At 45.5% G+C, this 19,311-nt stretch overlaps 1 protein-coding gene across 1 annotated transcript; it reads left to right on the top strand.

Annotated features, from left to right (window-relative positions):
• Window positions 1-281: 281 nt before the first annotated feature.
• On the top strand, window positions 282-3,605 carry AVPR1A (arginine vasopressin receptor 1A). Its single transcript, XM_061467833.1, has 2 exons — window positions 282-1,290; window positions 3,070-3,605. Exons 1-2 carry the CDS (start codon window positions 282-284, stop codon window positions 3,351-3,353), a joined length of 1,293 nt encoding a protein of 430 aa, XP_061323817.1. The 3' UTR covers window positions 3,354-3,605.
• The last annotated feature ends 15,706 nt before the right edge of the window (window positions 3,606-19,311 follow it).

The following is a 19,311-nucleotide window of genomic DNA, read 5'->3' as shown; positions in this document are numbered from 1 at the left end:
CCGGTCCCTCGGCGGGGCGCGACGGGACAAGGGCGGGCGGGCGCGGGGCGCGGACGGGGCAGCGGCGGCGGGGGCAGGAGGGAAGGAGGGGGCTGGCGTCAGGAGCCGGGCAGCCACTGGCAGGGAGCTCCCCCCTCGCCTCGCCTCGCCTCCCGCGGCGGGGGATAAAGGCACCTGGCCCGGTGCTCCGCGCCGCCGGAGCGGGCAGGCGGCGGGCAGCGGCGGCGGTGGCCCAGCGGGCGGGCGGCTGTGGGGCCGGGCCCAGCCGCGCAGCCCCCTCCATGCGGCTCGCCGGGGGCTCCGGCCCGCCCCGGGCGGCGCCCTCTCCCGGGAACGGCAGCCGGTGGCGGGCGGCGGAGCCCGGCGGCGGCGGCAGCAGCCCCAGCCCCGAGGCGTGGTCGGGGTCACCCAACGGCAGCCTGGGTGGCTGGGACCCCTTCGGACGGGACGAGGAGCTGGCTAAGCTGGAGATCGCCGTGCTGGCCGTCACCTTCGCCGTGGCGGTGGTGGGCAACGGCAGCGTGCTGCTGGCCCTGCGGCGCACGCCCCGCAAGGCGTCCCGCATGCACCTCTTCATCCGCCACCTCAGCCTGGCCGATCTGGTGGTGGCCTTCTTCCAGGTGCTGCCCCAGCTCTGCTGGGAGGTGACCCACCGCTTCCACGGCCCCGACGGGCTCTGCCGCGTCGTCAAGCATCTGCAGGTCTTCGGCATGTTCGCCTCGGCGTACATGCTGGTGGCCATGACCGCAGATCGCTACATCGCTGTCTGCCACCCGCTGAAGACGCTGCAGCAGCCCACCAAGCGCTCCTACGGGATGATCGCGGCTGCCTGGGCGCTCAGTCTGCTTCTCAGCACCCCGCAGTACTTCATCTTCTCCCTCAGCGAGGTGGAGCGCGGCTCGCAGGTGTACGACTGCTGGGCGCACTTCATCATGCCCTGGGGACCCCGCGCCTACATCACCTGGATCACCGGCGGCATCTTCGTCGCTCCCGTCCTCATCCTCGTCACCTGCTACAGCTTCATCTGCTACCGCATCTGGCGCAACGTCAGGGGCAAGACGCGCCCCGGGGAGGCTGCGGCGGGCAGCGGGCGGCGGCCGGGTGGTGGCGGCGGCCCGCGGCGGGGGCTGCTGCTCGCCCCTTGTGTGAGCAGCGTCAAGACCATCTCCCGCGCCAAGATCCGCACCGTAAAGATGACCTTCGTCATTGTCTCGGCGTACGTCGTCTGCTGGGCGCCCTTCTTCACCATCCAGATGTGGTCCGTCTGGGACCAGCACTTCCCGTGGGTCGGTAGGTGACGGGGAGGCCCCGGCGGGTACCGGGGGGCACGCCGCGGGCTTCCGCCGGCCGCACTCCACGCCTTGGGGTTCCTCCGGGATCACAGCCAGCTTCCCCGGGGCCGTGCGTGGTCCTGAGCAGAGCGCGGAGGGGATGAGGCGCGGACGCCGGGGCCGTCCAGCTGAACAGACCCCTCTGTATCCCCCCCGGGGAATAGCAGACAAACGCCTTCAGCCCCGCAGGCGCCTTCGGGGCCGAGGTGAGCCCCGGGCTGCCCCGCCGGCCCCGCTGGCGCTCCTGGACGGGACGGCTCCCGGGAGAGGCTGCGCGGAGGCAGCGGCGCCCGGCTCGACCGGCCCCGGGGGCAGCCGGAGCGGGACGGGTGCTGGTGGCAGCCGGGGACAGGAGCTGGGCAGCAGCTGCTGCCCTCTCAGCCAGAGCGAAAGGAGCAGGTGGGAACTGAATTCCCTGCCATGATAATTTGACCCAGCGACGTTTTATTCCGTGTGAAGATGCCGGTTAGTAAAACTTCATAAACGTTGTGTGCTGTTATGAAGCATACACGCCTACATGTCATGAGTAATTATACGAGCAGGGAATTTACTAAGCCCTCTTTCCTGTGACTGCCTTGCATGTGCACACTCTGCTGTCTAATAACAGGACTGAGTGCACCCTGAACCCTTCCTCTCAATAGGGCAGCTGTCCCTGAGCAGCTTCTTTATCCAGCCACGAGTTCTCATGGAACAGTGGCAATTCAGTATTGTGGAGATACCTGTCCCACTGTTAAATCTGTCTGAAAATAGTCGGTGAGTTTAAAAGTTACTACATAGGGAATGGCAGGCAACACAGGAGCCTATCCCCTACTTGCTCATGAGAAAGCAGCAAATAAAAATTTAGAATTAATAATATCTGGATTATTGTAATATCCCCAAATTATCACTTACTCTAGTGAAAGCATTGATTGCCCCTAACAGGGGAGTGAAGTCAAGAAGGTCCCTACAGAGAAAAAAGGCTTGCAGTAAAAAAAAAAAATAGATTTTTTTCTTTCACTTCAAAAGAAATGCAAACCTAATTGAACAGATGGGTATTTGGTAGGTTTGAAGAGATTTTTTAAATCCACAGAACTGCATAACACAGCAATTAACGTTCATTGGAGATTCAATATTTACAAAGAAAGATCACTGATAATTGCTTAGACTAAATATATATTTAAAGTCTCTGATAATTTAACTAGTTATTGACAGTAGAGGACTGTAACTGTTCTATGGCATAGTGCTTATTTCCATTTTTCCCTTAAGTAGAATTTGTTCTAGCTCTGAAATCCAGATTTGATTCACAAGCCAGTAGTTACCTGAGCATCCAACACTTTTCAGCAAGCAAATTCAGTGTTTTTGAAAGCAGTGGGAAACTTGCCATTGCCTCCCAGCGTAACCAGTTTTTAAAACCAAGGTCTGGATAAAAACTTCAGTATTTAAAACATGAGCTTATCAACACATGGATAAACATCAGCAGAAATGGGACTGAAGCGTTGTTTTTGCATCGATTGTTCCATGTCTTCTTCTGTCACAGCTCTTTGAAGCCTGTTTAGACAAATTCCCCTTGACTTCAGTGGAAGCCTTACATAAATAAGAACTTCCTTGCTAATGTCCTTATTATTCATTCCAAATGCTGCTGCTCAATTTTGAGAATTAGAATTATTCAGGAAAATAAATCCAGCAGTTAGTAAAGTGATTGACTGAATGGTACAAATGTTCATTTGATGATTAAACCGCTTTTCCCCCTGCTCCCTAGATTCTGAAAACACTGCGACTACTGTCACGGCTCTGTTAGCCAGTCTGAACAGTTGCTGTAACCCATGGATCTACATGTTCTTCAGCGGGCATCTCCTGCAAGACTGCATCCAGAGCTTCCCTTGCTGCCAGAAAATAAAGCAAACACTGAGTAAAGAAGATTCAAACAGCAACAGCAGGCGACAGACCTCCTTTACCAACAACAGAAGCCCAACCCACAGTCTGAACACCTGGAGAGAGTCACCCCATTCCAAATCCACCAGTTTCATCCCCATCCCGACATGAGACAGGCCCCAGGGGAGGCAGGGCTTGCAGCCCCCTGGCAGTGCTTTGGAAGGCTACTGCATAGCACTTGACACTGGTCAGGGTCACCAGTCATGGTAACAAGGAATGACTGAGATGGCCGTAAGACAAAATGTGCCATATTGCTCAATAAACAGTTCTGCAGCATATAGTTATTTTCTGTAAGGTGTTTAGGACTTGGGCAACTGATAGGAAGGCGTTACAATGATAAAGCAATTATTTTTCTAAATAGAATTTATTATTTTATTTTTTTGTTTCTGAAATATGAAGTGCATTGTTTGCTGCTTGTTCAAAGCAGTAAGGGCAGTGGAGTTGGCATATGTTGGGGTAACTCCGCTCTCTAGTGTTAATGCCTAAAATGCTTCTCATGACTGATGAAGACACAGGGAAGAAGATGATATAAGCAAGGTCACAATTTAGTCTTAAACACAAAAAGTAAGGAGTTGGAAAAATGTCCTGACTCTCCAGATAAGGAGCATGGTTAGACAGGAGCTGAGTTACTGGGAATTTAATTGGTCATAGTGCTCTTGTAAAGGCCTAGAAATTCTCAGTAAAATTTAATAGCCCTTGTGAAGGCAAATCCTTCACTGCATCAATGTGTGGATGTGTATTGTGGGGTTTCATTTTTAGGGTGACGTTTCCTCTCCCCTTCATGTTGATGGCAGTCATACAGCACATTTGGGGGGGGGGGGGGGTGTTGTACCTATCTTGGTTTTTTAAAACTAAGTTTAGAAAAAAATAGTGATAAAGAAGTATGATAATCTGTGACTATCTCAGCATTGTTACAAACAGCTACAACAAGACCGTGTCTACCAGAACCACTGGCTTTAGGGGTAGGAATCACATATTTTCTTTGTTTTGTCACTAAGACAGGTAGGATCAAGCCACATTTGGTTGTCAAGCAAATAAATTCAGGCGAATGTGGCCACTTGGTAAGAGCTGAAGAATCAGTGCATTCCAGAACACAAATCTGAGAAGCAAACTTTGAAGTCTTCTGGAAACATGCAAAAATTGTCAATGATGTTGTTGGTTTTTTGTAAGGCTGTTTTTTTTTTTTTTTTTTGGCAGATCATGGCAATATAGACTTCAAAATGGTCAGTAAACTGCAATAAAAAGTCATCCCAACACATTTACTAGTTCTAAAGCATTCAAGGTGTGCTTGTTTTCACTACAGCGCATGACAAGTCAAATGTAGTTTCTACAGCTTGTAAATAATCCTGTTATGTCCTTCCATGGAGTCTGTCTTTTACCTGGAGATTGGGTTTTGGAGATCCGTGACTAAGTTTTGCAGTGGCTTTAGAGCCCTAAGGATTTCTTTGAGAAGTACAGCTGCATGTCTGCTCCTTTCTCCTGAGCTCTCTGGGTCCTGAAATCCAGGTGTCCCCTGGCATAGAGCAGGACTTCTGATGCAAACCCATCGGGCTTGCTTGAGGAGTTGTGCACATGCATGACTGTGCAACATGTCTGCTTACGTTTGCAAGGAGGAACCTCAGCAGCAAGTTCCTCCCTGTCCCACCAAAACCAGGCAAACAAGATTGCTTTTCTCATTGCTTTAGGAGAGAAAAAGCCTGGGCCACAACTGTGGCTTCCACTGAGGATGGTGCTGTTACCATCCCTGCTGCATAACAGTAGCAGAAATAGAGCTGGATTCAGGGTAAGAGCATATTCAACCTGTTGGCCACTCCAGAAGCTCCCAGACATACCACTGACTGTTCCAGACAAAGAACGGGGAAGATTATAGCTAGCCCTCCGTTCCCCATAAATTTAGATGTTGTTGTCACTAAAGAAAATCTTAGCTTTTCTTTCTACATATCCTGTCGTCATGTTCTGCTTTTTAAGAGGGAAGTCTGGTCTAACGCCTTGTTGTTCTTCAAAACACTAGAACCCAAAGGACAGCATGGTGGAATGGCTTGTATTTGACAGACTATCTTTTTGACCACCTTTAGAACACAGATATGACTACAACTCTCACCAGTTCTGGGTGAAGGTTTGTGAACCTAATTTTTTAATCCAAAACCATGCATGCAGTGTAGTTGATTGTGTGTGTGTGTGTATATTTGTGCACATTATATGTACTGCATATATTTTGCAAGTAGGTAATTCAGTTACTGAAACTGCAAGTGTTTCAAGTTAAATACACTACCCTTTGCCTAGTGTTCTATTTGTGTTGCTGCTTTCTTTGTACATAAAATATATATTAAGAAGCAATTCGAATTGGCTGTACTAACAGAATTTTCATGTTTGTGGAACTGAATTATTTTTCTATTATACTTTATATTCAAACAGAGAAGATGACAAGAAAACAAATGAAGAATAATGTTGGTAATAAAACTAAGCTGGGTAATGAGCAATCTATAGAAAAACAAACTCAAAATTACAATTTTCAGTTTCTTCCAGATACATTGCAAAATCCAGGCTTGCACTTGGGGCTTGTCAGCATAAACATACCCTGTGAGTGCGCTACAGTTTCTGTAATTAAACTGACAACACCATTTAGCAGTAGTTGGATTCCAGGCGTTTTTTGTGAATACAAGTTTTGTTTTTTCACATAATTGTGAAGTTGGAAGCTACACCCACAGTTTTTAATTGTGCATCTGTGGAAATGTGTTTTGTTCCTTTTATTTTAAAGCTCCTTTGGGTTATCATAAAGACACACCGATGAAAGCAGAAGACAACAAGAAATTGTGAAACCATTGCATATTTAAAACCTGGAAACATGCTCTAATAAAGCTGTATATTTGTTTGATGAGATGCATTTTTTTCCTTTCATTCAACTAGATTTTGCAGGGACAGAAACATATTTGGTGACACTCCTTATATTTCACAAAATGTAAAATCTCTTCCTTAATTTTAATGAGTTGTTTCCCTGAAAAACTTTAAGGAGTGAAGAAAACTAAAATGTTTTTCTATTACACATAGTGCATGAAGGACACATGCAAAGAAGAAATACGCAGTCAACTTCCCACTATAGGGCGTTAGTATTGTTAAAACATGTAACATGCACTTATTTATGTTCTAGAGGGGTTATTTTGATATTTTTGTTTTAATTTTGGGAACAAAATATTTAGCTTCTAATGTAAAACATGACTGAATGGATGAACCTCCACTCTGTTGTTAGTGCTGGTGTTACTAGAATTGCAGTATTCTAAAGACAATTTGATGGCAGAACCGAAGCCCATGAGATGATACAGGTGATGGAAAGGATTTTGCTCATTTAAATAAGAAGCATAAGTTGCCAAAAAAGAGTTTCTTCATTCAATTCTTCTAAAATTTGTAGGTAAACATACTGTTGGCTCAGGAAAAAAAGAAGGGTTTTTTCTCTATATACCACATCAAGAACAAAGTCTGCCAGAAGACACGAGCCCATTTGTGCCCAGTGCTGCAAAGACAAAGGTTTTGTGTGCAGCGAATCTTAAGGCCACTTCCAAATTGTTCAGATTGAAGGACTTCATGAAAGTGCACACATGCTCCTTTCCAATCTGTGCATATGGAAACCAGGACAGAAGAAGGAAAGGAGCTACAGAGCTGGATGCTGTCCCAGGGAATGTACCAGTGACCTAGCTTTGGGAAGTGAACCCAGACCTTTCAGTAGAGCTATTGCTGAAATACAGTTACTTGCTGCATAGGGGAAGCTCTTACAGAGTTGTCCTAGACTGAGTTCCCAATCTACAGTAAGGACTAATTAAACACAATATCCTCTTCTAAGATGTGCCTGCATGAGTTTCAGTTGTACAGTGCCTCATGTACAGGGTGGGAAGAAGTCACAGTATCACAGTATCACAGTATGCTAGAGATTGGAAGGGACTTCAAAAGATCATCTAGTCCAATCCCCCTGCCGGAGCAGGAACACCTAGATAAGGTTACACAGGAATGTGTCCAGGCGGGTTTTGAATGTCTCCAGGGAAGGAGACTCCACAACCTCCCTGGGCAGCCTGTTCCAGTGTTCCGTCACCCTCACTGAGAAGAAGTTTCTTCTCAAGTTTAAGTGGAACCTCTTGTGTTCCAGTTTGTACCCATTACCCCTTGTCCTATCATTGTTTGCCACTGAGTAGAGCCTGGCTCCATCCTCGTGACACTCCCCCTTTATATATTTATAGACACTTATAAGGTCACCCCTCAGTCTCCTCTTCTCTAAACTATAGAGACCCAGCTCCCTCAGTCTCTCCTCATAAGGGAGATGCTCCACTCCCTTAATCATCTTTGTTGCCCTGCGCTGGACTCTCTCCAGCAGCTCCCTGTCCTTCTTGAACTGAGGGGCCCAGAACTGGACACAATACTCCAGATGCGGTCTCACCAGGGCAGAGTAGAGGGGAAGGAGGACCTCTCTCGACCTACTCACCACCCCCCTTCTAATACACCCCAGGATGCCATTGGCCTTCTTAGCCACAAGGGCACAGTGTTGGCTCATGGTCATCCTGTTGTCCACTAGGACCCCCAGGTCCCTCTCCCCTACACTGCTCTCTAACAGGTCGTTTCCCAACCTATCCTGGAACCTGGGGTTGTTCCTGCCCAGATGCAGGACTCTACACTTTCCCTTGTTATATTTCATCAAGTTACTCCCTGCCCAACTCTCCAGCCTGTCCAGGTCTCGCTGGATGGCAGCACAGCCTTCTGGCGTATCAGCCACTCCTCCCAGCTTAGCGTCATCAGCAAACTTGCTGATAGTACACTCAATTCCCTCATCTAAGTCATTGATGAATATATTAAATAATACTGGTCCCAGTACTGACCCTATGTGCAGTCCCTTCTGTACATGGAAGTCCGGAGAGGCAGAAAGGAGCTAGCGTGCTTAAACACCAGTTTGGATCTTTAGTTACTGTTACAAGACAGATTTCTGTGTTTCTCATTAGGAACGGGTTTTACTGGAAATTGCAGCACTTGATGCTTGGGTAAAGGAATTACAGAGTGTATAAATGAACAGGTTTCAAGGTCCAGGAATAGATTACAGCTGCTCAACAAGGAGCGGTCCCAGCTGGTCCAGGTAACAGTCCCTTACACAAGAGTAGGTCCAGATAGTCTTAAGAAAGGCAGGGAACTGTCGAAGGTAATGTAAGTCACGCAGCATGAACTGTGCAGGTATGTAAAAAGCAAGCAAACAGCAATCACGACTAGTCCCTGCTGAGCTCTGTTAGAGCCAGCCAGCATGCGTCTGCCTCTCCCAGGACTAGTCCTGCAGAAAGTCCTGGCCCAGTGCTGTGTTAATGGATTAATACTGCATTGATGTTTTGGTACAATTGCTCACTAATTTGCCATGTCTTAGTATAAACTTGCTTGGAGTAACAGTTTGCATGCAAATTAGCCTTAGGTCTCCATAAGGACATTTTTAGCTGAATTCCTGACACAGTCTGTTGGGTTACTCCATTTCTGGAGAGTAAAGCTGTGAGGCAGCACTTGGAGCACAAAATGCTCTTCCCAGCTGTGAGGAGACCAGCAAGTCTCTCTACTTCCAGGTACACCAACACATTGTTGGGTACAGGTGGACTTTCTTCCCATCAGAGAAAAATCATTTTGCCCGTGGAATGGGTGGGAGGGAGGAGGACATTGCACTTGCTCAGTGCTCTGCAAGCAAAGGATGATGTTCAGAACAATGGAAGGACATGTACAGGACATGATGTTCAGAACATGAAGGACATGATGTTCAGAACAGTGGAAGGACATGTACAGACTTCCCACTTCTTCGTTGGCTTAGATTTTCTCCTTTTACTGATGAAGTAAATGCAAGAGTGCCCTCCCTTCCATTTCATGCCAAATTAGGGCATTCCCAAGAACAGTTTTGAACCACTGTGATTCAGCACAAGTTTCTGTAAAGTGTTAACACTATTAGCAATTGCATAAGCAGAAATTAAGATTAAATGCTCTCTGACTGCAGACTATTTCATGACTGTCTATTGTTAAATTGATTGTGCTCCGACTCTGCAATAAGACAAAGTACAATTGAAATCACAGTCCTCCTTCCATGGCAGCATTCTGTATGATTAGGACTATAACATTTTATTTTTCCTGCTCAAACGTGGCAGGCCTGTGAGACCTGCTTAACTACATTTATGAGCTAAAGCTCATACCTGGTCAAAAAATACAGCCTTACCAGAACTGAAGAAGCCCCGTCATTTGGATCCCACTTTGACTTGGGAATGACTTGTTAGGATATGTTTCTTCTGTGTTGTCCCATTTGATATGAATCTTTCTAGGCTGTGCTGTGGCCCTTTATCGAAGGAGTTTTCAGTCTAACTCAGAAGAAATCCAAACCAGACATTAGCCTTAGAACCAGGTTAGGAAAGATTACTCCTTCAGGGCATGAATATCCTGGGCAATGACATCATGTGGACAAAGAGAAGTTTGCCACAGAAGCCATCCTGCCATTGCTGTTGCACTTTGTGTTCATCTGTCTCACTTGTCTTTAGTCCAGCTGGCAGGCACAGGCAGGGAGCCACTGCTGCCGTGTGTTCACTGCTGTCTAATCCCTCTGACAAAGGCTCAGGTGCTGGCAGAACACTGGGAGGTCTGTGCCGTACCTCCAAGTGACAGCGGGTGCATATCCAGTTAATTTAATGGTCAGGTTAATTTGCCGGTGCCTGAGTTATCCATCTGAGGATAATGATGTTTATTTTCCTCTGTAAGTTCTTATAGGACATATTGATAAGAAGTGCTACAGACAAGTTCAATATTACTTTTCAAGCAAAGCACTGGCGATGCAGGATGTAGGTGGCCCATCAGTTTTTACACCTTTGAAGCAAAGTGTGACAAAACTGGCATTACGAACTGCTTGGTTCTCTATGGCATGAAGCCCATTCTGGAAGATAAGGAATAGGTAACCAGAGACTGACACAGTGGCTGCCCCAACTTCTTCCGCCACTACTGTTGTGATTGCTCCTGCCATAGTTTCTCCTGTCTCTAGTAATGACAGCTGCAGCAAGAATGGGGACAGGGACCATGGGAGCAGCAGCAGACAGGGTTGCCATTAAAACATATAAATTTTAAACTCCCTTTGGAGAGAGGAATGTGGATCTTATCAAATAAAAAACCCAAAGTGAATACTGGGAGAGAGATGAACTGGTGACTCAGGGAGCAAATAAAACATGCCTTAGCCCAAAGATGATTTAAAAATATCAAGATGCTTTCCATTTTGCATTTGAAGATATGTTTTCTACATTTAGAAAAGGAGTGTGAATGTCTCCCTGAGTTAGCCAAAACAGTATGGGGTGAATGGATATATGGCTCAGCCCAACACAGTATAAAAACTAGACAAGCAGCAGAAGTATTCTGAAGTGAACAATGGGCTGGAGCTGGCTTCAACCCATGTATTCCTCTCTGGCGACTGGGGATGCCCAGCAACATGACAGTGAACTTATACAGACTAATATGCTGGAGGGAAGGAATGCCATCCAGAGGGACCTCGACACGCTTGTGAGGTGGGCTGATGCCAACCTCATGAGGTTTAACCATGACAAGTGCAAGGTCCTACACCTGGGTGGGAGCAATCCCAGGCACAGCTACAGGTTGGGCAGAGAAGAGATTCAGAGCAGCCCTGCAGAGAAGGACTTGGGGGTGCTGGTTGATGAGAAACTGAACATGAGCCGGCTTCAGTGTGCGCTCGCAGCCCAGAAAGCCAACCATATCCTGGGCTGCATCCAAAGGAGCGTGACCAGCAGGTCGAAGGAGGTGATCCTGCCCCTCTACTCTGCTCTTGTGAGACCTCACCTGGAGTATTGTGTGCAGTTCTGGTGTCCTCAGCGTAAAAAGGACATGGAACTGTTGGAACAAGTCCAGAGAAGGGCCACGAGGATGATCAGGGGACTGGAGCACCTCCTGTATGAAGACAGGCTGAGAAAGTTGGGGCTGTTCAGGCTGGAGAAGAGAAGGCTGCGTGGAGACCTCAGAGCAGCCTTCCAGTATCTGAAGGGGGCCTATAGGGATGCTGGGGAGGGACTCTTCATTAGGGACTGCAGTGATAGGACAAGGGGTAATGGGTTAAAACTTAAACAGGGGAAGTTTAGACTGAATATAAGGAGGAAGTTCTTTCCTGTTAGGGTGGTGAGGCACTGGAATGGGTTGCCCAAGGAAGTTGTGACTGCTCCATCCCTGGTGGTGTTCAAGGCCAGGTTGGACAGAGCCTTGGGTGGCATGGTTTAGTGTGAGGTGTCCCTGGCCGTGGCAGGGGGGTTGGAACTGGATGATCTTAAGGTCCTTTCCAACCTGAACTATTCTATGATTCTATGATTCTATAGTGGGAATCACTTTGGTCTGGTAATTAAGCTGTTTATTACAATTGCTATATATATTTTTTGCTAAGTGTAACTTTCACTGGTGTTGTGATTTCAGTATATTTTGTATCACTCTGCTGAATCCTAAATCCCATGTAACATCAACTAACTATATGTAAGTGAATTGATATTAAGCATTACACCCTCCGCAGGTAGAATATCTAAAAGCATCTGTTCAGGAAGTGTTGGACCCTGACAGGCCATTGTTGTCTTCTCCCACTGCTGCGTTGCCCTGGGGACGCTGCTGATCTCCAAGAAGGTGATACAGAACAGTATTAGCTTTGCAAAGCTGCAGTAACTTTGCTGTGAAGGCAGCCCTGCACCCTCCTCTGCCTCAATAACCCTTGTGCGTGGGCCCAGTCAGAGAAATCATCGTGTGCTTCCTGATGCATATGATGTGAGTTTTAAAGGGATTTTTTTCATCATTGTAATATTTCTTTGCAGCACAATAATAATAACAACAGCATCAATAATACTACAAAAAAATATTTACTGCTTTTCTTTTCAAACTGATGACATTTAATGTTTGGGTTCCCTGGAGATCCTGAGTGTATTTGGAGGTGCCTACTCCCAAATTTTCTTGGTTGCTTTGAAAATGCCCTCTCATGAGTACACTAAAAGCAATTTTGCTATTAAAAGCTTGCTGGAATACAGTCAAATCCCTACTCCCAGCCATTTCTCCAAATCCAGAGGTTAGTATCTCTCTTAGATTGATGACAGGGATGGAATGTTGAATAACTTTGATACCTGCCTTAGCACAGCTCATTGCATGCTGTTCACTGCAGTATTCCTTAGGTGAAGAGACAGTTTTGATGATGCATGTTTCAGAATTTCAGAACAAGAGAGATTCAAACAACATGCTTGTTTCTTCAGAAACTGTAGAAGAGGCCTGTGTTCCTTTCAGACTATATGGCGTTTTTTATTCATAGCATTCACTGCAATAAACATCATGTACCATAGTGATGGGAGTTTTTCAGTTCCTGTGGTGAGGAGTGTGACCCCCATAATGTCATGGAGCATTAAAAGGATCTGCTAGTGGAAGGCAAAGGGCTCCTTTATAACCAATTCTCTAAAATTAAGAGAGAAAAGTCTATTTTGAATACTGTTTCCATAAAACCTCTCATTCCTACCTCTGGCCAAATTATGACTCACACTATATCTTTGCAATATCAATAAAGTCAGTGATCTCTTCCCCTCCAGTTTTTTCTTTATTTTAAGATGCAAAAACTGGGATAAATATTGCTGAATTTAATCAGGTTTTTGTATGCATAAAATAAGGGTAGATTTTCTTTCCTTACATTTTTAAAGAAGTGAGTTTCCTTTACAAATAGCAACCCAGTAGTCCCAGTTGAACCAGCACTGTTTGACAAATTACAAATGCCACGAAAGCAAGCCATAATCCACTTGGGAACTCCGCTCTCCCCCCTGCTGTAAGGATATTTATAGCTAGAAATAAAAAATGCATGCAAAAAAAAAATAGGAAGATATAAATGGCAAATGATAAACAAGTGCTCAAGGACTGAAAGTCAATAGAAATTTTTAGATGACCCCAAATGATTTCCTGCTTTTTAAGGAACGCTCTGTCCTCTTCATGTCTTCATCAAGGTAAGGCAAATTAAAGAATGAGTCAAGCACTCTTATGGCACGTGTCAAAAACTGGGAAAGGAATGTGTGTGAACTTCTAGGGAGTTTTGCTATTGAGAATTAAAATCTCTTAGTTAAAATATATCAGTCATGGGGGTGAGGGGTAGAAATTTATGGCCTACAGATATCTGCCTGGGAGGGGTGCAAGTGGGAAATGAGCTGCAATTTGCTTAACTGCTGGTACAGAAAGCACTGTGAAACATTGACATTAGTGACATTTATGCTCTCGTGCTGTTTTTGTTAACAAGGATAAATAGATACTCCCTGTGTTGTTTGTAGTATCTAGTGGCAATATGAACCAGGGACCCATCTGTCTTGCAATATCTGACAAGTTTTAGACACCTTGGCAAGGCTCAGAGGTAGGCATTTGTGTGCGTGGGAAAACTGCAGTCCCCAGTGTAAAACCTTTAGATTTACAAGGATTTAAATATTTAACAGCTAAGCGCTTGAATCAGGGATCAATCGCTTGCTGTGAGATAGGTAGGGTGGGAGGAAAGAAAAGCTCCTCCTCCTGTCTTTGGCAGTTAGTGAAAAGGAAATGGAGAGAAGAAGGAAGGGAAGGAGAAACATTTGATACTGCAGCAGTACAAAGGGTGCAGCACTGAAAGGACACCAGTTCCCCCTGTCAGGTTTGCCAGGTACCAGGGTGAAGTGAGCTTCTATCCAGCAAGTGCAGCACTACCCAGGGCACAGAATCAACATGGCAGCAAATGTTTTTACTCTGTGCTTGGAAATGTATAGTCTGTTACATGTGTTTTAAGGGCATGTTACAGAAATCAGTGCAACTTCTTGGGGCTGTACAGCACTGAGCTGAGACTACATCGTGGGCAGTGCTTCACAACCTAGGCTACATCCTTCTACCAGGACTAGGGTGGTAGGTACTGCCCTGCTGCCCCTGGAGGATCTCAGGCTCTGGGGACTGCCCCACCAGCCCTAGGCCTAGTATGAGACTTCATTTCTCCATAGCTTCTGCCTTCTACTGCCTCCTGTGATTCTGGATTCTGATGCAATATCAAGGCAAGGGCTAGTCGGAGAGAAATGGTTATGTCCTCTTTGGGTTTTCCTCGGTAAAAACGGGTCTTTTCTGAAAGACAGAGATGGCATTCACCAGCAAATGACTTGGGATGCAGGTGTCTTGGAGCAAGTCAGTGGAAAGCAGTGAAGATCTGTGAATTACCTGTTTATTATTGGCACACCACCTGTCAGACGGTTAAGAGCTGGAGATATCTACAGGGGGGAAAATCCATCACGCCCATGCTTTGCAGCAGTAGGTTGTGTGGTTGCTAGCTCACTGCAGAGCTTAGTGAGGCTTACACGGTCCCTGGTTAATAGAAGCAGCTCTGGGCTTTGAGATAATAATTCTTTTCAGGGTCCTTACAGGAGTGAAGAGCCTTGAGGGAATAAACCTATCCAAATCACTGTGCGACTTGAAGAGGTATTCAACTACTTTTGAAGTTGATGATCTAAGTAAACCTAAAAGCCCCACTCTTCTTAGCTCACTGCTGTATTTATTATTGTTTTTCAGTTGGGTTTGTCTTTTAATGTAAGTATTAAATTGATTGACTGTCCCTAATTTCTTGGGTCATGACTGGTAATAAGAAGAAGACTACAGAACAAACATGAACCTTTTTGAACCTCTCCTCTTCACCCTAGGGACAATTCACCTCTGACTTATGAATAGAGTTCTCAGCAGATAACTAATCTTTTCTGTAAACAAACTGATTTCTATTCCCTTGGGAAAAACCCAACAAATAAATGTACAATCTATGAAATCAATGTTCCAATCCAAAGGAGAAGCAAACAGCCAACACTTGGCATCTGTGTTGGTTTTCTTTACTGTTATGCCCTCTTGATGATATCTCTGCAAATCACCAGCTGTTTCAATGAAAGGCCATGCACTGGTTCCTTTTTTTTTCCCATGAAGGAGAATGAAACAGTTACATTTGCTGTTTGAGAATCCAGGAGAGTTACAGCTTATCTAAAGGGTGCCTTTACATCTGTTCCAGTCAGCGGGAATGTTAGAAGGGAGCAAGGAAAAGTGCGTGAGTGGTACTTTTCACATAAATAAAAGCCATGGTGTGGTTGTACTGTATACCGGTAGAATAATTATTTTATCCATGACTACAGCAACCAGAGTCTCCAGCCCTGAAGTCCTCCCTAGCTACAAGGACTTTTAAATCCTATTTTGATCTGGGAACTGGAATTCCTCCTCACATTCTGCCACCTGTCCAAGGACTACGAACTGGAATTCAGTGGAGCCCTTTAGAGGTGGGATACATCAGATAACCCCCATCAGTTCATCCTTGTCACTCCACCAGCTATCATGGCTGTAGGCACCCCACAGTTTCCAGGAAGGCTTAGAGGTGCTGGCATGTGAAGCGTACACTCTCAGAACTGTTTCCACCTCTCTTGCTAACTACAATCATTTTCAGGACCATAGATATTCCCCTGAATAGTATTGCTAATCCATCATACGATCACACTGTTAAAATATTGATGTAATATTTGATATCAGATTGAGTCTGATGAGCTAGATGAGCTGATTTTCTCCTACAGGGAACTTTTTTGGATGCTTTAGGCCCACTACTGTGCTGTGCTCTTGGCAGTGAGGTGTAATCCTAAGCAAGATTTGTTTAATTCATAGATGTCCTGGGTTCATCTGTAGCAGTTGTTTATCTCCTTCTTAGTAGCTGCTGCAGTGTTGTGTTTTTTGACTGGTCTGAGAACAATGCTGATAATAGGAAAGGCTACGGAAAAAAAACATTTTGCCAGATTTGTTGTTATGTTTCAGCAAAGATCAGCTAAATGTAAAAGAATACTCCATGGAAGGCTGTCAATCATCACACACTCATGATCACCTCTATGGTAACCTAAGGAGTTTAACCCAATTCCTTGATTCACAGGTCCTGCCAGGACTCCAACAGCTCCACCTGCACTGAGATCCTGATCTTTGACCCAAAACTACACTATACAATTCAGTGGGAGTGACAGGACGAGATTTGTCCTGTGTAACATCAGTGCTGCACCAACTACCACAAGGGAGAAACATGACTGCTACTGCTGAACCCAGGACACTGACTTTCTGTCTTCTCTCAAATCTTTCCACTACTGGGTAAGTCCTCTGCAGGTACTTTTAAAGGACTCTGGCTATAAATCATAGAATCATAGAATAGTTCAGGTTGGAAAGGACCTTAAGATCATCTAGTTCCAACCCCTCTGCCACGGACAGGGACACCTCACACTAAACCATGCCACCCAAGGCTCTGTCCAACCTGGCCTTGAACACCACCAGGGATGGAGCATTCACAACTTCCTTGGGCAGCCCATTCCAGTGCCTCACCACCCTTACAGGAAAGAACTTCCTCCTTATATTCAGTCTAAACTTCCCCTGTTTAAGTTTTAACCCATTACCCCTTGTCCTGTCACTACAGTCCCTAATGAAGAGTCCCTCCCCAGCATCCCTATAGGCCCCCTTCAGATACTGGAAGGCTGCTCTGAGGTCTCCACACAGCCTTCTCTTCTCCAGACTGAACAGCCCCAGCTTCCTCAGCCTGTCTTCATACGGGAGGTGCTCCAGTCCCCTGAGCATCCTCGTGGCCCTCCTCTGGACTTGTTCCAACAGTTCCATGTCCTTTTTATGCTGAGGACACCAGAACTGCACACAATACTCCAAGTGAGGTCTCACAAGAGCAGAGTAGAGGGGCAGGATCACCTCCTTCGACCTGCTGGTCACGCTCCTTTTGATGCAGCCCAGGATACGGTTGCCTTCTGGGCTGCAAGCACACACTGAAGCCAGCTCATGTTCATTTTCTCATCAACCAACACCCCCAAGTCCTTCTCTGCAGGGCTGCTCTGAATCTCTTCTCTGCCCAACCTGTAGCTGTGCCTGGGATTGCTCCCACCCAGGTGTAGGACCTTGCACTTGTCATGGTTAAACCTCATGAGGTTGGCATCAGCCCACCTCACAAGCGTGTCGAGGTCCCTCTGGATGGCATTCCTTCCCTCCAGTGAATGAACCGAACCACACAGCTTGGTGTCATCGACCATCTTGCATATGTAAGCATTGTAGAAAAAAAAAAAAAAGTCATGGGACATTGGATTTTCTATATGTGAAAATTCAACAGGAGTCAGGAGGAAAGACGGAATGTTTTACTGCTAACAAAAGGGACATGCTGTAATCAACATGGGGGTTTTCATCAAAGAGGAAACATCAAATCATATTTAGATTTGTTTTGAATTCAGCTGGCACAGTCTGCCTTTGAGAAAAGTTGACATAGGGGAAGCTCCCTTCTCTATTGGCATGAAACAAATCTCTCAGGGTTTTTATGCAGTGGGAATGGCATACACTGTCTGGACCTTAACTGCATGTCACTGTATTTTGCTATAATGGATTTTCTTTCCTAATAATTTGTAATATGTTTAGAAAAATGGGAGGGAGGGAGGGAGGGAGGAAGGAAGGAAGGGGGGAAGGAAGGAAGGAAGGAGGGAAGGGAAGGAAGGAAGGAAGGAAGGAAGGAAGGAAGGAAGGAAGGAAGGAAGGAAGGAAGGAAGGAAGGAAGGAAGGAAGGAAGGAAGGAAGGAAGCTATAGTCCATGGGAAGCTTACATTATGACAGTCACAAAGTCTAAGGAAACAGAAAGAAAAGAAGTTAATTTTCCTTTATCACCCTCTGTACATGTCAGATACCTATGAGGCACGGGGAATAAAATGTAGCTTTCAAGCTTCTTCTATTTATCTCTTGCAGATCATCCTGTTCCTCAGCAACAAATTGGGAAATCTCTGTGGGGCTAACATTTTCCTGCTCTGGAGAAGGGCTTCCGATGCTCCACTTGATGATCAGACACCAGTAATTTTTTTTCTCAAATCCACATTCAGTTACAACTTCACCAAAACCCAGTGATCACAGTAGCCCCTAACTGGTCCAGTAATTCTCCTCAGACTCTTGTACCAACTGTTTCTGTCTTTTAAAAGCATCCGTGTTCTACTCAGGCTTTTTATGAGTTATGCTACTTCTTCAGAACCCCAATTTGCCATTAGTCAAAGGGATTTTTCCTTTTAAGGTATTGAGGCTATTTTTGAAATGGCTGCAGCTAAATCGTTTGAAGCAGAACACAGCACAGATTTCTTCAGGGGAAGGGAGGACTGGATGGGGCACTTCACAAGGTCATTCTCCACTTTAGCTCCTTGTGTTTTGGGGGTTTTAAAGTCTTTTTAAAGTGTCTGCTGCTACATCCTCTCTCTTTACAATTGCCATTTGCTTTTTTTCTAAATATATACTGCAGCCCAATATAGAGAAAAAAAAGCCCTGTGCTTAATCAAAAAGCATCCACTGGAACATTTCAGTCCTGCACTCAGGATCTAGAATACATCATGGTAGCACTCACAGAGAAAGCAAGATGTTACCTGCATATTATATCAGGCTTGTAAACTACATCTTATTCCAAGTGTTCTAAAGCAGAACCATATATTCTGAATTTCATGTAGTGGCCTTTTCATCCCAATAGGATGCACATGATATTCCTGTCCTTGTGGTGCATGGACTTGGCAAAACCTTTTTCAGTATAATTCCTTTCAAAAGCAGAATCCATCGACTGAGATATAATAGCAGAATCTATCCAATTGCTTAAAATCAATTCTTCATCAATATGAGCAGCAGGTAAACTTTCCACAAAACTGGGTTTTATCAAGAAATTCTTTATGCAGAGGTTGCCAACAACTACACTACTGCACCATGATCGTGGTAACAATTGTTCAGTAGTACAAAATATTCCTTTTCTTTTTAAACTAAAGTAGCTTCTATTGCTGTTGCTGGACCCTGTGAGAATTAGAGAAAAGTACAGTTCCTACCTCTGTTGATTTGCCAAAGTTTTGGGGGCAATGGCTGGATGTTTCTGTGGCACTTCCTTCTTGTAATAAAAAATTCCTTACCGAAAAGCCTATGTGGTCCCTGCTGATGAAGGAAGATATACATGTGACTTTGCAGGGTACTTCTACGGTACAAGCTCAGGCTTGCCTAGGACATGCAGTGGGACATG

The sequence above is a fragment of the Pezoporus flaviventris genome, unplaced genomic scaffold (assembly GCF_033815535.1).
Source record: "Pezoporus flaviventris isolate CSIRO_AGI_PZ_B2104156 unplaced genomic scaffold, CSIRO_AGI_Pfla_v1 ptg000045l, whole genome shotgun sequence".
In the NCBI taxonomy this organism is placed as follows: Eukaryota; Metazoa; Chordata; class Aves; order Psittaciformes; family Psittacidae; genus Pezoporus; species Pezoporus flaviventris.
The sequence above is the reverse complement of the archived record's forward strand: the minus strand, read 5'-3'. Positions and strand labels throughout refer to the sequence as shown.